At 43.1% G+C, this 22,312-nt stretch overlaps 1 protein-coding gene across 4 annotated transcripts in view; it reads right to left on the minus strand.

The window, feature by feature from the left end:
- Positions 1–266: 266 nt before the first annotated feature.
- cica (capicua transcriptional repressor a) overlaps positions 267–22,312 on the minus strand; it is a 96,602-nt gene continuing 74,556 nt past the window's right edge. For all 4 annotated transcript variants that reach the window (XM_034160877.1, XM_034160876.1, XM_034160874.1 and 1 more), the window contains exons 13-22: positions 16,432–16,574; positions 15,949–16,109; positions 15,291–15,531; positions 14,757–15,063; positions 11,102–11,277; positions 10,823–10,968; positions 8,164–8,315; positions 7,817–7,951; positions 7,614–7,739; positions 267–761 (exon numbers count right to left, since the gene is read on the minus strand). In XM_034160877.1, the coding sequence (XP_034016768.1) occupies positions 499–761; positions 7,614–7,739; positions 7,817–7,951; positions 8,164–8,315; positions 10,823–10,968; positions 11,102–11,277; positions 14,757–15,063; positions 15,291–15,531; positions 15,949–16,109; positions 16,432–16,574 (1,850 nt within the window). In that variant the 3' untranslated portion in view covers positions 267–498. The remainder of the gene's footprint in view (positions 762–7,613; positions 7,740–7,816; positions 7,952–8,163; positions 8,316–10,822; positions 10,969–11,101; positions 11,278–14,756; positions 15,064–15,290; positions 15,532–15,948; positions 16,110–16,431; positions 16,575–22,312) is intronic.

Genomic DNA, 22,312 nt, shown 5'->3' on the forward strand with positions numbered 1-22,312 from the left:
GCCGCCCAGGAGTAACAGTCTGATTTGTTAAGGGCGCGCGAGTTTGTGTGGAAACACGTGCATGCTGGAGAATTTCATATGCACCAGTACGAGTGTGTACATGCCACAGAGACAGAGAGTGTACCACAGTTTGTGTGTCAAACTACAAAATACTGTACAAATGTGCTGAAAGCAGACCCAGGCAAAGTCATAACACAATAATCTGGATACTCGCGGGAAACTACAAGGAGCACTTGAGTCATCACAACTCGCATGTGATTTGTCCACTTTTGAGGCCTTTTTTTTAGTTGTGTGATACAATAATTCAAGTGCACCTTGAGTAGTTTGAATATTTATGACCATATTCCAAAGTGTTTCTGCCCAGGACTGGTCTGGAGGAAACTAGTGCCAGCAGACCCGTTCTGCTGGAACCATCTGTAGTCCTGATCCAACATGTATAAGAGCATTCTGTGGGGAAGGGACACTCCCTTCTCTTTTTCATTAGTCATCCGCTCCAGCTTATAACGTGCCACTTTTTGGCTCCTCTGGACTCCGGACTTTGTCATCTTGCTGCTCTTCCCCTCCATCCTCCCGGTATGACTGACTGAAAGAGGAGCTGTGGGATGGGGCAGGATTAGTCTCCGATGACCCTCCGAGTTCTGGGGCTCCAGGCGTGGCTGTCTGCATGATCTTCTGCCGAACTTCACGGATCTTCAACTGCAGGCAGGCCTTGGTGGGGAAGGTGTCTGAGAATCGGGCTTGAAACGCAGCAGTGGCCTGAGCTGGATCGGATTGAAGAAAGTGAAAGAAAAGAAGACAGAATAATAAATTTATAAACAAAATATTTTCTGACATATCACAACTTTCCTGAAAGACTGAGTTAAAATTGATGCTCAAAACTAGGGCTGCAACAAACGATTATTTGCATCATCGATGAATCTGATGGGATTTCGACACAATTAATCGATTAATCGGATTAGCGGGGAATTTTTTAAAAATGTGCCAGGGAAGCAATTTTTCTCTCCTTCCATCACTTTATTTAACAACAGAACATTATTTGAAAACTTAAAATACTTGAATTATAAATATAAAATAATAAAGAATAAAACAGTTTACAATAAAGAACACAAATAATTATTTCAAATGGTACTGCTTTATCAAAGTGCTGCGTTGCCATAAAACAACACTGAAACATATGTTATAAAATATATAGTGAAAAAAGAGGTATATCTGTTGCTGCAAATGAGCAATTAGCATAACCAGTTAACCATAAAACCTAAATCAAAAACTGTAGCCTGACTCATTATATGTGCAACATTCTCTGTATAACTTGTAAACTACACTCAACAAAAATATAAACGCAACACTTTTGGTTTTGCTCCCATTTTGTATGAGATGAACTCAAAGATCTAAAACTTTTTCCACATACACAATATCACCATTTCCCTCAAATATTGTTCACAAACCAGTTTAAATCTGTGATAGTGAGCACTTCTCCTTTGCTGAGATAATCCATCCCACCTCACAGGTGTGCCATATCAAGATGCTGATTAGACACCATGATTAGTGCACAGATTTCGACTGGTTTGTGAACAATATTTGAGGGAAATGGTGATATTGTGTACGTGGAAAAAGTTTTAGATCTTTGAGTTCATCTCATACAAAATGGGAGCAAAACCAAAAGTGTTGCGTTTATATTTTTGTTGAGTATATGTGGTCATTTCACAATGACACATGTGACTCATGTCTCTTTCTCTAAAACTGTACTGTAGCATTATTAGTTAGTATTACTATTATTATTGTTACTATTATTATTAATATATAAATAAAAATAAGTAAAAAAATTATAATTTGTAATACATGTGACTCTTTTACGACAACAAGCTCTGAGCCATTAATTATTATACAGAAAACAAATGCACAAATATGCTGAAATGCCAGCAGCTTAATGCTAACTTTAACATTGAAAACGCCATAGACATGCTAATGTGTTAGCATTGGCGTTAGCATAAAATACATCTATCAACTGTTTCAGAAGACCATAACAGGTCAGTTTAACATAAAAGGTAAATTTTCCTCACAGACATATGCTCTTTAGGGTTTTAGTGGGGAAAAATTAAGATAAAGCGAAATAAAACAAATGAAACCAACGAAGCAGCAGCTCAAAGCACTCCTTCATTGGTTCAAGATTCAAAGCAAAGCTCGGTTGATTATATGGAGGAAACAAAACATTTGCAGTAAAACAAAGTTATTTAGCAACTAATCGATGACTAAATTAGTTGACAGCTATTTTAATAATCGATTTTAATCGATTAACTCGATTAGTTGTTTCAGCTCTACTCAAAACACAAAAAAATTACATGTAAAAAAAATAATTTAACCACTTTTGAGAAGCAGCATCTTAATACTCCAGTCACTGTTGAGAGTTTTTACTGGTCCGACTTTCTGCTGATGAGTCCCCGAGGATGTTCGCAGCAAGGTCTGTAGGCAGTCGTCGGCACAGCTAACCAAAAAGTTAGCTTTGATAAACGCTAATCTGCTAACTGAAAACTTAACTTATATAACACTAAACCGATAAACCGCTAAAAAATTTAGCGGGCGTTACAACCGCTAACTTTTACGATTGACTCAGTACGCAGTCTGCTAAGCCAGTTTCGAGTTTAAGCACTGCAAGTGCTTCTGGGTAAAGTCAAAAGCGATCACAAACCAAAAACAAATTCTTTATGCACCTGGCCCGCGGCTACAGAAAAAAAAAGCATCATTTACTTTCAACATGCTTCCACTCAGACAGTGGACAGGAGACATGAAGTGCAAAACACCTTTCACTCATGGTGTCACTTAAAACCAACTAATTCGGGAAAGTTTATCAAAATTAACTGCAACAGTGAAAATATGATATTGCACATATTTTATAAAGTAATGCACTAATTCTGAAGATTTGAGTGTCAAACAGACGTGCTGAAAGGCATTATGGGAAATTCAAATGATCTGCTCTCATTACTTCCTCCTCCCCTCCCGTCAAAATGCATAGAACACTGTCATCTACTGGATATGAATAGACCAACTGTAATTTGAGTGTGGAGATTTCAAATCCCGCAAAATGTTGCAAAATTTGAGAGTTCGCATTGAGACTGTCTGATCAGGCTGCAATTTAACCGCTGCACACAAACAACGGCATTAACACCCCAACAAAAAAAGTCTGTATACTGCGCATAAATCTCTTGTGAATTTATGATCTGGGTTTATAGACGTTATTGTGTTTGCTTTATGTAAACCTGTGAGAAGCTCAGGTTGTTTAACAATTATTTACAGTGGGGAATCGCTGTGAGCCGCGATCTCTTCATGTTCATGTCATTCTGGAGTAAACTGAAGTTTGCTCTTTAACATCCTGCTTATTGCCCTTTACAGCACTGTTTGTTCCAGAGTAACATACATAGTGCAGTAGATAACACAATATTTACAGAGGATATTTACATATTATTTGATCACAAAGAAGACAAAGATTCCAAAAAGGTATGGTTTGGACTATCTGTGACTGAATGTTACGGAGTTATGGGGTAAAAAGAGCAACAATGGTGACAAAGGCCAATTTCAGTTTGTAGGGGTCTAAAGTTAAAATTGCTCTAATTTTGGTAAAATGTGATGCAATTTATTGGTTAAGTTAATGGGGTTTTAAAAAGGAATAGTTTGCACCATGGGTCATGCTTAGTTTTCATGTTACAGGTTAAGATATGTCACATGTCATACAACCCCAATTCCAATGAAGCTGGGACGTTGTATGAAATGTAAATAAAAACAGAATACAATGATTTGCAAATCCTCTTCAACCTATATTCAATTGAATACACCACAAAGACAAGATATTTAATGTTCAAACTGAAAAACGTTATTGTTTTTGTGCAAATATTTGCTCATTTTGAAATGGATGCTTGCAACAGATTTCAAAAAAGCTGGGACAGTGGTATGTCACTTTTCTTTCTAACAACACACAATAAGCGTTTGGGAACTGAGGACACTAATTGTGAGTGTCATGTTTGGGTATAAAAGGCGCATCCTCAAAAGGCTCAGCCATTCACAAGCAAAGATGGGGCGAGGATCACCACTTTGTGAACAACTGCGTGAAAAACAGTCCAACAGTTTAAGAACAATGTTTCTCAATGTTTAATTGCAAGGAATTTAGGGATTCCACCATCTACAGTCCATAATATAATCAGAAGATTCAGAGAATCTGGAGAACTTTCTACACGTAAGCGGCAAGGCCGAAAACCAACATTGAATGCCCGTGACCTTCGATCCCTCAGGCAGCACCGCATTAAAAACCGACATCATTGTGTAAAGGATCTTACCACATGGGCTCAGGAACACCATTGTCAGTTAATACAGTTCGTCGCTACATCTACAAGTGCAAGTTAAAACTCTACCATGCAAAGCAAAAGCCATACATCAACAACATCCAGAAACACCACCACCTTCTGTGGACCTAAGCTTATTTTAAATGGACAGATGCAAAGTGGAAAAGTGTGCTGTGGTCTGATGAGTCCACATTTCAAATTGTTTTTGGAAATCATGGACGTCGTGTCCTCCAGACAAAGAAGGAAAAAGACCATCCAGATTGTTACTGGAGCAAAGGTCAAAAGCCAGCATCTGTGATGGTATGGGGGTGTGTTAGTGCCCATGGCATGGGCAACTTACACATCTGTGATGGCACCATCAATGCTGAAAGGTACATCCAGGTTTTGGAGCAACACATGCTGCCATCCAAGCAACGTCTTTTTTCAGGGACGTTCCTTCTTATTTCAGCAAGACAATGCCAAGCCACATTCTGCACGTGTTACAACAGCATGGCTTTGTAGTAAAAGAGTGCGGTTACTAGACTGGGCTGACTGCAGTCCAGACCGGTTGCCCATTTAAAATGTGTGGCGCATTATGAAGTGCAAAATATGACAACGGAGACCCCGGACTGTTGAACAACTGAAGTCGTACATCAAGCAAGGATGGGAAAGGATTCCACCTACAAAGCTTCAACAATTAGTGTCCTCAGTTCCCAAACGCTTATTGAGTGTTGTTAGAAGGAAAGGTGATGTAACACAGTAAACGTGTTGCAGGCATCCATTTTAAAATGAGCAAATATTTGCACAAAAACAATAAAGTTTATTAGTTTGAGCATTAAATATCTTGCCTTTGTGGTGTATTCAACTGAATATAGGTTGAAGAGGATTTGCAAATCATTGTATTCTGTTTTTATTTACATTTTACATAATGTCCCAACTTCATTGGAATTGTTGTAGAATTCAAAGGACGTCAACATTGTTTGACCTTTACTTTGCAGACCAAACATTAAACACAATCAAAACTATTCCATTTGTTAATAATATTAGCTCAACCAATAATCTGCACTACGTTTTACCAAAATTGGACCAAACTGAAACTGACCTTTGTCACCATTTTTGTTGTTTTTACCTCATAACTCTATAACATTCAGTCACAGACAGTCCAAACTATACATTTTTAGAATCTTTATGCTCATCCAAAGAATGTGGTGGAGTTTTCAATATGATTGGTGCATCTTTTAATTTTGACCGCGTGTAATTCTTCAATTGACCCCCTACCTGACTGTCTGAAAATTCAAATGGCCAATTGGTTTTTTCAAAAGAGTAATGTCCAAGGAGTATTTGTCCTGAATTTGTTGCTTCTATCACCACTTACAGGATTCTTTCAGTTATCTGCTGCACGAATATAAGATGTGAAATAAACAAAAAAAAAAAAGTGCCAATTTTGACACCCCCTGTAAAGTTACTGTAACTTGTGTGTTCGTTTTTACAATGTGTGTTATCGGTGATCCACTTAATTGAGACATTCTGAGCGTAAAACTGCATTTGAGATTCACAAGTATGTTGGTCTATTCACACTCCCATCCAGTAGATGGCAGTGTTCTCTTTACTTTTGATGGCGGAGGGATGGTGTTTGGGGGAGGAGGAAGTAGTGTGTCTTGATAGAGAAAGTGGCGTCAAATCAGAACATGGCGCCATTTTGGTTCCAACTGCGCTGAACCTTTAATGTTTTCAACATTTTTTAAAATCATTTAACCACACAACAACACATCCAGGTACAGGTGCTATCAAAATAAATATAAAAATAGTTAAGCTATCAAATTTACATAAATTTACAATTTATGGTGATTTATTTAATTAATTTAAAGCCCGATTTATGCAGCTGCACAGCTGTAATTCCGTGTCATGCAATGACGTGCATGACAGTTTTTAAAGTTCTCTCTCTCTGGATTATGCTTTATTCTGGACTAATTTGACCCTCAACAAGCTTTTCTTTCTACAATCATCACCTCCAAATCAAAGGTAAGCTGAACATCTCTCTTTTACCGACTTCGTACTGTAAAGTTGCGGACTTTTCTGATCCATTTGTAATCAGAGCGCACTGTAAAAACTATTATAATATGATCGGAGACACAGGATTGAAAGCAGAAAAGTGTCAAATCACAGCCTTTTGTGTCTGATTTAACAGGTGCACGTCAGGCTTCAGGTCCTAGTCTGAGCACGGAATACTGAATTGGGACGTGTGCCTCATTTAAATGTATTTGATCCATTATCAAACTGTAATCCGCGTGCATACTGCAGAAGCAGTGAAAGCAGCTGGTTTCACTGCTTCTGCAGTGTGCACGTCAGGCTGCGGCTCCGAGTCTGAGCACGGTGTGAAAAAAATAAACGGCGGGGCTTTTAATCACGGAAATGACTCCGGTTCCACATGCAAGGGGTTTAAATGGAAATACATTGCGATCTGACGGGACATTTTATCCAATGTGAGTGAAAAATCCATTATATACGATGTTTATTACATGGAAAACAATACAAAAACACTGGGATTTTTTTTTGTCCAGTGACTGCAAATATCTGGTTTATAGGATGATTGTTTAGGTGAGTTTTACTGTACATGGGACTGAACAATAAATTTAGCTCTCAGAGCTTTGACGATGACGTCGGCTTCCAACCCACACAGCTGACTTTATTCTCCCAAGTTTTTCTTCTGTTCAGATCTGAAGCAAATTTGTACATCTTGAAGCCCTTGTTGTGTCTATTTGTGCCACTAAAATGCACAGCAACCCTGCATTTTCAGCGAATAAATAAATAAAATAGCTGGATTTCCATGTAGACAGATTAATAGCAAATGCTATTTTGATCCCAAGATGGCACCATGAGATGATTTTTTTTTGACTCGTCATATGGCCACTCTCTCTCTTTCTACTTACTTTACTCACTTTACTTACGTCTCATGTGCACATTTGTGTCTTTGCCAGAAAACCTCTCGTGTTACTGAGTGTGTGCTGTCTGAACAGTAGGTGGTACATTTGTGTCTTTAAGGCAGTGGGAGTTTTACGTTATAGCCACAACATGGTCACGAGTAACATGGTGACGTTCTCCGGCACTCAGCGCTGTGCACACAGAGATGTGTGGGCAGATGTGCACCGTGGACTGCATCATAGAGTGTTAGAGCCAGAACCGAAGAGTTCTGTGTTTTTGTGTGTTCATGAACTGACTAAGTTTTCTAAACCCTCCATCATAAAATTTCCATTGAAGTGGGTGAACTGTGAAGTGCAGTAAAAGTATCCACTGGTGGGTCACCTGAGGGGAAGAAGCCATGTTCCTGAAACAGCTGCATGACCAGAGCCCGGCGCTGATCTAAGGTTCTACGCAGAGACGAGTAGGGAACCCGGTCCAAGTCTCCCAGGACATCCTCCGCGTCTGTACCTGCTCAGACATGGAGGAGCACCGTGTCACGTGTCACTCCGCACACCTGTGAAGCTGTTGTGTTGCCCTGGTTGTACCTGCTCGGTCAAAGGTGAAGATTTCACCCTCACACTTGGCCGCGCTCTTCGGGGTGTTGGGCTCTGAGCTGCAGCTGGACAGACGTCGAGTTTTCCTCCTCGGGGAGATGGGGTCCTCTGCCGTCACCTCCGGTTCTGGTTGGTGGTGGACACATAAGGTGAGGAATGATGAACACATGACGTATTCCAAGAGACGGGAGATGGAATGGCAAGGAAGAGTTACGGGACATGAATAAAACACAAGGATAAGGGACAGAGAGGGGAAAAAACAAACAGCAGTAGAAATGATTCAAAACAATCAACAGTGAAGTTTTATTGGATACGTTTAGGTTTCCTTTCTGTCTCACCGGTGGAATTGCGTCTCTTCTTGCGGTAGCTTCCCAGGATGGCTCTGGGGGACGTGGCCAGACTTTGCAGGGTGGGTGAGGGTAGGACTTCCTCTGGGTTAAACTCAGGAAGCTCAGCAAAACGCTCCTCAAAGTATGTCCCTGACAACACCCTGCACACAAAGAGCAGTCATGTGAGTCCCGTCATGGATTTCAAGCGGGACACTAACACTGGATGTGCAGTGAACATCTGTCCTGTGACACGTCTCTACTGTTTCCTCGCAGTCTGATGAAAGCATAACTGAAAAAGGTGAACTGTGCACCCACACTTTATCTCACCACAGTTTAATGAACTTGGAGGCTGAAACACAAAATCTAAATTCAATTACAGAGAGACAAACTGACACAGAGACAAAAACTAACACAGACAGACAAACTAACAAAGAGACAAACTAACAGAGAGAGAAAAACTAACAGAGAGACCAACTAACAGAGAAACAAACTAACACAGAGAGACAAACTAACACAGAGACAAACTCTAACACAGAGAGACAAACAACACAGAGACAAACTAACACAGACGCAAACTCACACAGAGACAAAACCTAACACAGAGACAAAACTAACACAGACTAAAACTAACAGAGATACAAACTAACACAGACAAAAACTAACATGAACTAGCAGAGACAAACTAACAGAGAGACAAAAATTAACACAGAGACAAACTAACAGAGACAAAAACTCACACCGAGACAAACTAACACAGAGAGAAAAACTAACACAGAGACAAAAACAAACACAGAGACAAACTAACAGTGAGACAAAAATTAACACAGACAAAAACTCACACCAAGACAAACTAACAGAGAGACAAAAATTAACACAGAGACAAAAACTCACACCGAGACAAACTAACACAGAGACAAAAACGAACACAGAGACAAACTAACAGCAAGACAAAAACTAACACAGAAGTCACACAGAGACAAAAACTAGCACAGAGACAAACTAGCAGTGACAAACTAACAGACAGGCAAACTAACACAGAAACAAACTAACACAGAGAGATAAATTAACATAGAGACAAACACTAACAGAGGCAAACTAACACAGAAACAAACTAACACAGAGAGATAAATTAACATAGAGACAAACACTAACAGAGGCAAACTAACACAGAAACAAACTAACACAGAGAGACAAATTAACATAGAGACAAACACTAACAGAGACAAACTAACACAGAGACAAAAACTAACACAGACAGACAAACTAACAAAGAGACAAACTAACAGAGAGAGAAAAACTAACAGAGAGACCAACTAACAGAGAAACAAACTAACACAGAGAGACAAACTAACACAGAGACAAACTCTAACACAGAGAGACAAACAACACAGAGACAAACTAACACAGACGCAAACTCACACAGAGACAAAACCTAACACAGAGACAAAACTAACACAGACTAAAACTAACAGAGATACAAACTAACACAGACAAAAACTAACATGAACTAGCAGAGACAAACTAACAGAGAGACAAAAATTAACACAGAGACAAACTAACAGAGACAAAAACTCACACCGAGACAAACGAACACAGAGAGAAAAACTAACACAGAGACAAACTAACAGCAAGACAAAAACTAACACAGAAGTCACACAGAGACAAAACTAACACAGAGACAAAAACTAACAGACAAACTAACACAGAGACAAAACCTAACACAGAGACAAAACTAACAGACTAAAACTAACAGAGATACAAACTAACACAGACAAAAACTAACATGAACTAGCAGAGACAAACTAACAGAGAGACAAAAATTAACACAGAGACAAACTAACAGAGACAAAAACTCACACCGAGACAAACTAACACAGAGAGAAAAACTAATACAGAGACAAACTCACACAGAGACAAAAACAAACACAGAGACAAACTAACAGTGAGACAAAAATTAACACAGACAAAAACTCACACCAAGACAAACTAACAGAGAGACAAAAATTAACACAGAGACAAAAACTCACACCGAGACAAACTAACACAGAGACAAAAACTAACACAGAGACAAACTCACACAGAGACAAAAACGAACAGAGACAAACTAACAGCAAGACAAAAACTAACACAGAAGTCACACAGAGACAAAACTAACACAGAGACAAAAACTAACAGACAAACTAACACAGAGACAAAAACTAGCACAGAGACAAACTAGCAGTGACAAACTAACAGACAGGCAAACTAACACAGAAACAAACTAACACAGAGAGACAAATTAACATAGAGACAAACACTAACAGAGACAAACTAACACAGAGACAAAAACTAACACAGAGACAAACTAGCAGAGACAAACTAAGACAGGCAAACTAACACAGAGACAAAAACTAACACAGAGACAAAAACTAACACCGAACTAATCTGAATGAAGTAATTTGTTACTTCATTTTGAGATTTTGCCCACTGAAAAACTTGAAAAAATAAATATAAATATAAATTAGTGCTATGTTAGTTAAAAACAAAAATTTGAAGCCCAAATAACTAACTGAACTAGAAAAACAGTTTTAACTTAAGAAAGTCATGCATTTTAAGAAAACAAAACTAAAATAATTATTTGGAGTGCATTATGCTCCTAATATTATATTATTGTTTTTCTCTCTCTTACTTATCAATCGAGTCCGGTGTTTTTTTGAGTGGTGGGGGGCGGAACTTGGTCTTCTTTGAAGAGGAGGCGGATTCTCTGTTCTCAGGGCGAGGAGGGAGGGGGGGGTCTAACCCTGAGGGTGGTGGAGCAGGAGAATGACATCCATCCTGGAAAAGAGATGGCGAGCGCTGAACCAAAGAACTAAAACTTAATAGACCTTCAAAGCCCAAGAACAAACCTTAAACTAAATCTGAGAAATGTGTGATTTGATAATCCTGTGCAGGTAAGAGGAAACCTCACCTCTTTGCTGCTGCTGTCTCCCGTGCTGTTATCCTCTTTCTCCAACTCTCTGCATCGCTTGTTTTCACTGCTGTCCATCATGCCTCTCTCCTGCTCTTTGTCCACTTCACACCATTTCTCTCTGCCTTGTTCTTCTCGTAGATTTTCCACTTTAATGTCCTCCTCTTTTTTTGTTGCTGCGAGAGATAAGCTTAAGTTCAGACCACATTTCTGTCATTTGTTTGAAGATCACTTGTTTTCCAAGAGTCAAAATCCTTCATGCTGACTCACTCACTCACTCACTCATTCACTCACTCATCTTCAACCGCTTACTCAAATCAAGGGTCCCAGGGGGCTGGAGCCTATCCCAGCAGTCATAGGGCGTGAGGCAGGGTCGGGGAACACCCTGGACAGGATGCCAGTCTGTCACAGGGCCACATATAGACAAACAAACACATTCACACCCGCACGCACACCTAATGACAATTTTTAAAGTATCCAATCCAATTGGATGAGGGAGGAAGCTGGATCACCTGAAAGAAACCCATGCAAACACAGGGAGAACACGCAAACTCCACACAGAAAGGCCACAGGTGAGAATCGATCCCATGACCTTCTTGCTGTGAGGCAACAGTGCTAACCACTAAGCCACCGTGTTGCCCCATGCCGACTCTTTCACTTATATTTTAATGTGGAAAACACAGATAGAAAACAGGTTGATTTGAGCAGCAGACAGCTGAATGAATCATGACGACAGGTAATATAATTACCTGTACAGTCTATGGGTAGTATTATACTCCACCTGGTATCGTAGACCTGAAGCAAAACAGCACAAGCATCTCTGCTCACTCCAACGCAGTGCAGAACTCCACACAACAATACCTGGTGGAGTGTTGTATGTAAATGAGAAACCGTTTGCACCGTAGGCCTTGTCCACACAGATACAACACTTTTCCAATACCATCTTTTCCTCTGTCGTTTTCAAAAAGCGTTCCATAAACACAGCACTGTTTCAAGATTTATCTGCATCCACATGAAAACACTTAAAATGGGCAAAATGTTTTATTCATACGCCCTGAGGCCAGAATGTGGCACTGTAATGCTTCAACAGAAAATGTAGAAGAAGACGTGTGTAAGAGCTAAACATTGTAGCAGCAGAAGCTAAACCTACACTACAAAGCCGTGTTATTATTATTATTATTATGATGCTTTTTTCCTTTTTGTCTTGGTGGGTCATTAATGGGATTCATGGGATTTTAAAGATCAACTTCTTTCAGCTGAACAGCTCCTAAATGGAAGCCATCCTAGTTGGCACACCACATCAGCTCCGCTATTCCACTGTCACTGTCATATCACCTTCTCTGGCCAAACCATTTCCCTTTTCACATCTGTCACCAACTTGGGTGTTAAAATGGACACTCAATGAACCTTTGACACCCACATAAAACATATCTGAAAGACATCATTCTACCACCTCAAGAACATCACCAAACTTCGTCCAACACTCACCCTGGCAGATGCTGAGAAGCTCGTCCATGCCTTTGTCTCCTCCAGGCTGGACTACTGTAATGCACTCCTCATCAGGATCTCTAGTAAGAGCATCCAGAGATTAAAATAAAATCTAGAACAGCGCTGCCAGGATCCTGATGAGGGTGCGCAAATATGACCACATCACCGCCATCCTGAAATCCCTCCACTGGCTCCCTGTCCCACTCAGGATTGTTTACAAGGTCTCCCTCCTTAAGCTACCTTGACACTTGCACAAACTGGATCACTGTACTGGCACGCAATCTGGCGTGCCAGAGAGTAAACTCGCTGTAAACTGTTGTAAACTGCGCGTGAGCTGTGCACAGCTGCTGCAAGTGCACAAAGAAATTTTTGAAATGTTCAAAATCTCTGACAAGCATTAATTTTGTGAACTAGACATGAACACTGGGCAATCTATTCGAAAACACTGTGTGCCACTGTGTGTCAATGCATCTTATTGCCGCAGCACATCTGAACTATTATGACGAGATGTTACATCCACAATAAACATAATTTTAGAGATACATCATCTAACTCAAAAGAATGAATGAAAATGCAACTGTTTTACCAAGCCAATACAATATATATTATAAAGAATTACCTTTGAGATGATTCCAAATGCGTTCTCCACCACAGGAAGCACACGAGAGAAGTAGCAGCTCAGATAATTCCTTTGTGATTCCCGGAGCGATAAGAGATTTCATCAGCCAAGTTCCGACATCAGATGCGTCATGGGCTACGAAATAATTATTTTATATAAGGTGACGTCAAATGGGACAAAGTGTAGCATCCAGCGGGACAAAGCGGGTCGCACTGGCACGACAAATTGCACAGCAATGCGGGTATTAAATTCGTGCAAGTTTCAAGGTGCCTTTACCTACCAGCTTCGCAGTATGAGTGATTGGGTCTTTTCCTCTGCTGTGGAACCCCCTCCCTGACCACTTGAGGGCCCTACAGACTACAGATGTTTTTAAACGAAACTTAAAATCTTAAAAATAGGTTCTCCTTGACCTTGATAATTTTTAATTGCATTCATTTTAAATTGTTTTTTCTGTTCTGTAGTACTTTGAGATAGCTTTAATGTAAAGTGCAATACAACTAAAATGTATTATTATTATTTTTATTATTATATTCATTGTGAGCACAATGCTGAAGAGTCAACCAATGGCTGTGGTGAAAGCTAGCGTGAATAAATGGAGCACACACACACACACACACACACACACACACACACACACACACACACACACACACACACACACACACACGCGCGTGCACGCACACACAAAACAAATCCACTGCGCTGTTTGGAGGCTGTTAGCAGGAAGTTAGAACAAAAAGTTGGACTAATTTCTGACATGATTTTTTTCGCTGCACTGAGGATGTACACAGTCTTTTTTGTAGTACAGGCACGCACAAACGCCGACCTGGTTGTGTGAACGTGTGCGTGCGGGACAACAACACAAGCGAGACGACAATTTGATTGATCCAGCACAACTGAAAACTCACAGACTGTGATTCCTCACTCAGTGTCTCAAGTGCTGCTATACAGAGTGTCCACTAATTCTACAAAGACCACAGTGTCATCCACAAAATCAAGGTCAGGAAACCTTTCCTCACCAAGAAAGGCACCTAAGCCGCTGGTTTTCACAACCCGACCAACACTCAAACTGAGCAACAGTGCAGAAGCCAGACCACAGGCCTGATGAACGTGGTTTTGACTGAGAAATACTGAGAGATTGTACTCTACACAGCACCCACAGTAACTACATGCAATAATAATAACAACAATAATTTCCTTTGATTGTCATTGCATCTTCATATGACAAAATTAGTCCTCTGCTTTTAACCCATCCTTATTACAGTTAGACACAATCCAACCACTAGGAGCAGTGGGCAGCCACAGTCTGGCGCCCGGGGACCAACTCCAGATGTAGAGATGCTGCCTTTGTCAGGGGCAGAGAGAGGAACAGATCCTAAATAAGCATGTTTTGATTCAGTTCGCTATCATGTTTGTTTGATGGCTTGGTCTCTGGTACGGACCTTCAGGTGTTGTAGTAGCTTTATGACAGCATCACACCAATCCAGATCCACACCAATGCATATAGAATAACTCAAAAAGTAATCAGGCAGACCAGTGGGGCATTACCTGTTGGGGGACTGCTGGTACAGTTATCCACTGTAAAATTAGTAACACAAACAGAGTTCCCTTGGATGCCATCCTCAGTATGAGCATTAGGATGGCTCTCGCTCTTCATCTCCACCCTCTGGTCCACTTCTCCTTTCACCCTTGGATGAGGGATCACCACAGAGGAAACCTGCACCCCAGCCTCCAGTGGAGAAGAAGGGTGTAAGAGGTCCTGAGACGGTGTTGCCACTCTGGGAGGTACGGTCGTCACAGAAACAACGCTGGTAGCCAGTGCAACGGTTGGTGCAGGATATATGGCAGTTAGAACCTGATGAAAAAGGGAGGCGAGCGTCTTCAGACTGATGAAATACATGATGTACAGTTCATCATAACAGGGCTTCATAAAAGTGACAAAGCGCTGAAAAGCGAAGGTACAGTTCAAAACGATGCAATGAGACAAAAAATCAGTCAAAATAAATCCCACTTTGAAACACAAAGCAAACTGTAAATGAAGCCAGTAAGTTTAAAATATGTAGAGTCATTGTTCCACTTTACCTGACGACCAGCGGTTGCTGAGGCCTGGCCTGGAGGGGTCTGAGACTGACAGTTCAGAGGCGGGGCAGCAATCACCGACGGTTGACCAACAATGGGCTGAACAAGGGTTTGCCCAGGTGGGGCAATGGCAGCAAAGCCCAGAGTTGCCAGAGAGGACGGGAGATAGGCGGCGCCTGGAGGGGGTTGGGCTTGTTGAGCTGTTGCTGTGGTAACACCAGGATTAGACTGCACGTAGGTGATCCTGTAAGACAGCAGACTGGTTCGTCTCAGAGCAGAATGAACAAACACATAACAAAAGACATACTTTATAGAGTTATTTCTGAGTGTGCTCACAGAGACTCTCCTCCTGTACAGTTCGCGTGATCTAGGCACGCCACAGTCTGTTTTTTGACCTCTGTGACATATGTAACAGAAATAACTCCCAAATGCTTTAACTTTACACCTCAGATTATTAACCCGATTTATATCAAGATCCTCCTCATGTACCATGTGCCCCCCCCCCCCAAAATGGGTGTAGGTTTAATATTATGACAGAGTGAAAACAGAACATCTAAGTGCAAGTTATGAACTAGCTGGACGATGTCTCAGCTGCACAGACACGAGCCACGTAGGGCTCCTGTGCATTTCTGTCTTTCAGGTTTGAGGCCGTGTTAGTGACCTGGTGGGTGGAGAGGTCAGCAGAACGGTCTGTGGTGGTGCTGCACCGGGAGCCATCACTGTTGCCACAGAAACAGGAAAGGCGCTTCCTGGATGAACGGCCGCTGCGGCATTAGGGTGAACGCTGGGTTGGACGACGGGCATGGGAGCAATCTGGATGATCTACAGATGGATGAAACACAGATAAAGACGTGATTATTTTGCCATCACACAAAACAAAAATAAATTAATTTATGTTTCATTGTTAAAAAAAAACAAAAAACACATTCACTGTATTGAAGCTTTTGAAATGATTACACAAACGGACACTGATTTAAAGGCTCTAGGGTGGCTTTTCTCTGAATGAGACAAATCAAACCATAACAAAAGCTGCAGAGAATGATTCAGTGACGTCCTGTCAAAACAAAAAGGAACATGCGCTTTTGCCGCCTTGCTAAACTGCTATTGCTGATGTTGTTGTGTGTGTTTCAGTTGATATTCCAACCTTGTTTCCTGTTGCAGTGCCATTCTGCACAGGAAGAGGCGGAGCCACAAGGGAAATGGAAGGATGAGGAGGAGCAGACCCTGTTCTCACTGTTGCCATGGGAACCAACATCTTGCTCTGTAACACTGGTGACTGGGTTTGAACTAATGAGTGAGAAAGTGAGAGAGAAATGATTAAAATTAAATCACTCAGCATGCAGACACCTAAGAGTGTTGAATTCTGAGTGAAAACAAATTAGAAATCTATGGAAAAGTCACAAGTCATCCCTTTGAGCCCAACTGATGGACTCAAAAGGATGCTAACAAGAATACATTTTAACAGATGCTCATAAAAGGCAGCTTGGCTACTTGCAGAATGACTGAAGATGAAGATAAAAAGTTTTGAGGAACACAAAAACATCTTAGAATTGCACAAATCATTAATTACCACAAAAAGGAAGTGTCAACATCACTATGTTAAGAATATATAATTTTTTTATGCTGGTTAAAGGATGTAAAATGACTAATTTGATTACAGCTCTGCAAATAAGTCAAAGGATACAAGACTGTAGAAGGCATATTTAAATAAAATGAGAAATAAAATGTTTACATATTAGAACGTGAATGGTGAATGATGCACACAACAAACTACCAACTGTAGAATACATTTGGAACAATTTTTTTCTCTATATATCAAAAGTACTGTATTTTCCAGAGTATAAGTCACAGGACCTCCAAAACTAGTAAAAATAAATAAATAATAAGTAATAATACAATAACATGCTTTTGGAGGGCGGTATGCATTTTCTGAGTCCCTCCGCTCACGCCCAGTCGCCCAAAATGACAGATTTCGCCTGAGTAAGACGAGGGTGAATATCTGTCATTGCAGGCGACGGCATGGACGGAGGGACTCAGAAAATGCATACTGCACGACAACAGCATGTTATTTGCATTATTATCACTTACTGAGATACACAACACCTAACGCGTACATAAAAAGTTGTCTCACTTTAACTTTTGTCGTGTAGGCTGGCACGCGTTGCTCTCCAAATTCGGCACTGCGTCCTCATCAAGCTGGCTGCTTTGGCTGCTGTTCAATGTCGTAATATCCATGAGAAAATCATCCGGAATATCCATATTGGGACCAACACACACATCTCGCCTTTTTATCTTTTCCTCTGCGGACAGTTTTGTTTTTTCCCCTCTGCGGACAGCTCATAGGCTGCGTGCTATGACGTCATTTGTTTATGCACAGCGGGCAGGTATAGCCAGATAGCAAAGACGTAAATCTACGATACCGGCCTAGCAACGCCTCGGTAAAGTGATAATAATGTGACTTATACTCCGGAAAATATGGTACATTTACTTTAGATGCCAATCATGCTTATATTTTTTCTATATGTACATCGGTACGTTGACTGATAGGGGCCATAACACTTCCAAATTAAGGCAACAATAGCAAATAGAAATACCACTTACAAATACAAAAAAACCACCTGCATCAAATCATAATCAATGCATAATCAATGCATAAAGAATTAAACCTCTTGCAAATTTTCTGTGTAGGCTCTCAGTTGTCCAGGTGGTTTCCATAGTAGAGAAGCTTGAATCTTCGACTGGACTGGGTTGCTCTTGCAAATTGCAGGAAAACAACACTAACAAACAAAAGCTGCAGCATGTGGAACAATTTAATTTGATAACGTGTCTGCTACAAATTCACAAAGCATGTAGAAAATGTTGCAAAGCTCCGCAACACAACAGAAGTACTAACCACACAAAATGTGGTGTCTGCCTGGAGGACTTCAAACGGTGGCTCATTCAGTGCATCATGTTACTTTATCTTTATCGCTACCTGGTCAGCAGAGGTGAGTTAGTTTACTTTATTGATGATTTTCTGCTTTATTCTAACTATATTTCATGTTTCATTATTTATTTGCAATGCATTGAATAGTCAAAGCCAAAGTCCTCTAGGCACGGACCTTTTGTGTTGTTACAATTTCCGTTTTACTTTGGAGCTTTGAAAATCATTTGGATTTTTCGGTGTAGTGGAAACATTAACAAACTAGAGCACTGCGGTTGTAGAGCGCAATCCTCCACCAACACCAGTTCCTACTTCCACAAACTTTTACCTTGGAAAAAATTGTCAAGGTCAAAGTTCTGTTAGAAGTGGCTTTTTATAAGCTAAATTAGATGCGATCAAATGTCAGGAGCATGTATTTAGTTTATGCACTTGAGTCAAAGTTTTTTTTTGTGGGGTCAATTTTTTCAGTTTCTGAATTCTTTTTCAGCTAACTTTCACAGAGCATTGGTTATCTCTGCTATGCACAATTGGGCTTTGCACTTGGTTTCTGAATGATAACTGGAAGATAGATAAACAGGCATAAAATTGGAACTTCCATCCAATTTTAGTTGGTGTAGGTAAATCCATAACAGAAAAATGAGAGCGAGCGAGGCACTTTTGAGTGAGATATAATGCAAAATGTAGACCAAATGGACTTTGCAATATTAAATTCAAATGTCGACAAAATCCACAATCTGGATCAGACTTTGTCAGGCGACAGTGAGTGCCAGTCTGCACCTCACTTTCAAATATGAGAGTGAGTAGGGTATGTTTGATTAAGATATAATGTAAAATATAATTTAAATGGCCACAAAATATGTCATTTAGATCAGATCTGGATCAAACTCAGTCTGTCTGTTGGGAAAGTGTCAGTACACGGACCCACAACAGGGGGCGCAAATGAACGGACAATGAAGAAAGTCAAATAACAAGGCTTTACTGTTGTGAACACGCACAACAAATACAACAAATCACAATTTCGGTCTCAAGTTAAATTCCAACGGTGTCGTGTGGGCAGGCTCGACGATAGGAGACGTCTGTCCAAGACGAACCGGAACCACCCGATTTCCTCTGCCACCAAACCCCGGGAATACTGGAACCGCCAAGTCCCGAACTCCCAGGTGGTCTCTGCCTCCGCTCATCGGATCCGGTACTGCTGGCGAGGAACAGACACAGTCAGACGTGGGTGCGGCTGCACCCAACAACACGTGGGGTGGAAAACACCACCTCCACCTCTAATCAGAAAACAACACTGTCTAGTAACTAGGATACTTATCGAATACGTTCCTTTCACAAATGATGAAGGGCTGGCTGAGTTCGTTACCTCCTTGGTAGAGCGATATCTCGGCAAATGAGGTGGAGATGCCGTCCTGCTGATATACCTCCTCAGTGATTGGGATCAGCTGTCTCCAGTGATAGATGACAGCTGTCATCCTGGCTGCTCCCGTAAGGCGGCAGCGCCCTCCGGTGCCTGGAGCCTGCACTCCAGGCAGGGCGCCCTCTAGTGGTGGTGGGCCAGCAGTACCTCCTCTTCAGCGGCCCACACAACAGGACCCCCCCCTCAACGGGCGCCTCCTGGCGCACGACCGGGTTTGTCAGGGTGGCAACGGTAGAAGTCGGCCAGGAGGGCCGGGTCCAGGATGAAGCCCTTCTTCACCCAGGAGCGTTCTTCGGGGCCGTACCCTTCCCAGTCCACCAGATACTGAAAACCCCGGCCCATCCGTCGGACGTCGAGGAGCCGGCGTACGGTCCAAGCCGGCCCTCCGTCGATGATCCGGGCAGGAGGTGGCGCCGGACCCGGAGTGCAGAGGGGTGAGGTGTGATGGGGTTTAATCCTGGAGACGTGGAATACTGGATGAATCCGCAGTGAGGCCGGAAGCTGGAGCCTCACTGCGGCGGGATTGATGACCTTGAGTATTTTGTACGGGCCGATGTATCGTTCTTGCAGTTTTGGGGAGTCCACTTGAAGGGGAATGTCCTTGGTGGACAACCACACTTCCTGCCCAGGACGATACGTGGGAGCCGGGGCCCGCGGCCGGTCTGCATGGTTCTTCGCCGTCGTCCGGGCCCTCAACAAAGCAGAACGGGCGGCACGCCACACCCGACGGCACTTCCGTAGGTGGGCCTGGACCGAGGGCACACCGACCTCCCCCTCAACCACCGGAAACAACGGGGGTTGATACCCCAAGCACACCTCGAAAGGGGAGAGGCCGGTGGCTGATGACACTTGGCTGTTGTGGGCGTACTCGATCCAGGCCAGGTGGGTACTCCAGGCCGTCGGGTGTGCGGCTGTCACACAGCGTAGGGTCTGCTCCATCTCCTGGTTGGCCTGTTCTGCTTGTCCGTTGGTCTGGGGGTGATACCCGGACGAGAGACTGACCGTGGCCCCCAGTTCCTGGCAAAAGCTCCTCCAAACATGCGAGGAGAACTGGGGACCGTGATCAGAGACGATGTCTGATGGTATCCCATGCAGACGGACGACGTGGTGGACTAGGAGGTCCGCTGTCTCCTGGGCCGTTGGTAGCTTCGGGAGGGCCACGAAGTGGGCCGCCTTGGAGAATCGGTCCACTATCGTGAGGATGACAGTGTTTCCCTGGGACGGCGGAAGACCCGTGACAAAATCCAGGCCGATGTGAGACCAGGGGCGATGAGGCACGGGCAGCGGCTGCAGCAACCCCGATGTCTTGCGGTGGTCGGCCTTGCCCCTGGCGCAGGTGGTACAGGCCTGGATGTAACCCCGGATGTCGGCCTCCAGGGACGCCCACCAGAAGCGCTGCCGGACGACTGCCACGGTTCTTCGCACCCCAGGATGACAGGAGAGCTTAGAACCGTGACAGAAGTCCAAAACTGCAGCCCTGGCTTCTGGTGGGACGTAAAGTTTGTTCTTCGGTCCGGTTCCGGGGTCCGGGTCTCGTGTCAGGGCCTCCCGGACGGTCTTCTCCACGTCCCAGGTGAGGGCGGCCACGATAGCGGACTCCGGGATGATGGGATCCGGGGGATCCGACGACTCCGTTTTGACCTCATCTTCATGTACCCGGGACAAGGCATCCGATCTTTGATTTTTGGTCCCGGGACGGTAGGTGATCCGGAAGTCAAAACGGCCGAAGAACAGTGACCAGCGGGCTTGCCTGGGATTCAGCCGCTTGGCGGTCCTGATATACTCCAGGTTCCGGTGGTCAGTGAAAACCGTGAATGGCACGGACGTTCCCTCCAACAGATGTCTCCACTCCTCAAGAGCCTCTTTCACCGCAAGGAGCTCTCGATTGCCGACGTCATAGTTCCGTTCGGCTGGGGTCAACCTGCGGGAAAAATAGGCACACGGGTGAAGGACCTTATCGGTCTTCCCGCTCTGGGACAGCACGGCTCCTATCCCTGAGTCCGAGGCGTCCACTTCAACCACTAACTGGCGACTAGGATCGGGCTGCACCAGAACAGGTGCAGACGAGAAGCGCCGTTTCAACTCCTTGAATGCGGCTTCGCACCGATCCGACCAGGTGAAGGGGACTTTTGGTGAGGTCAGGGCTGTCAGGGGGCTAGCTACCTGACTGTAGCCCTTAATGAACCTCCTGTAGAAATTAGCAAAGCCTAGGAACTGTTGCAACTTCCTACGGCTTGTGGGTTGGGGCCAGTCTCTCACCGCCGCAACCTTGGCCGGATCAGGAGCGACGGAGTTGGAGGAGATGATGAACCCCAGGAAGGACAAAGAGGTGCGGTGGAACTCACACTTCTCGCCCTTCACAAACAGCCGGTTCTCCAACAACCGCTGCAGGACCTGACGTACATGCCGGACATGAGTCTCAGGATCCGGGGAAAAGATGAGTATATCGTCTAGATATACGAAGACGAACCGGTGCAGGAAATCCCGCAAGACATCATTAACTAATGCTTGGAACGTCGCGGGGGCGTTTGTGAGGCCGAACGGCATGACCAGGTACTCAAAGTGACCTAAGGGGGTGTTAAATGCCGTTTTCCACTCGTCTCCCTTCCGGATCCGAACCAGATGATACGCGTTTCTAACTTCGAGCTTGGTGAAAATTTGGGCTCCATGCAGGGGTGTGAACAC

The sequence above is a fragment of the Thalassophryne amazonica genome, chromosome 20 (genome assembly GCF_902500255.1).
Source record: "Thalassophryne amazonica chromosome 20, fThaAma1.1, whole genome shotgun sequence".
Lineage (NCBI taxonomy): Eukaryota > Metazoa > Chordata > Actinopteri > Batrachoidiformes > Batrachoididae > Thalassophryne > Thalassophryne amazonica.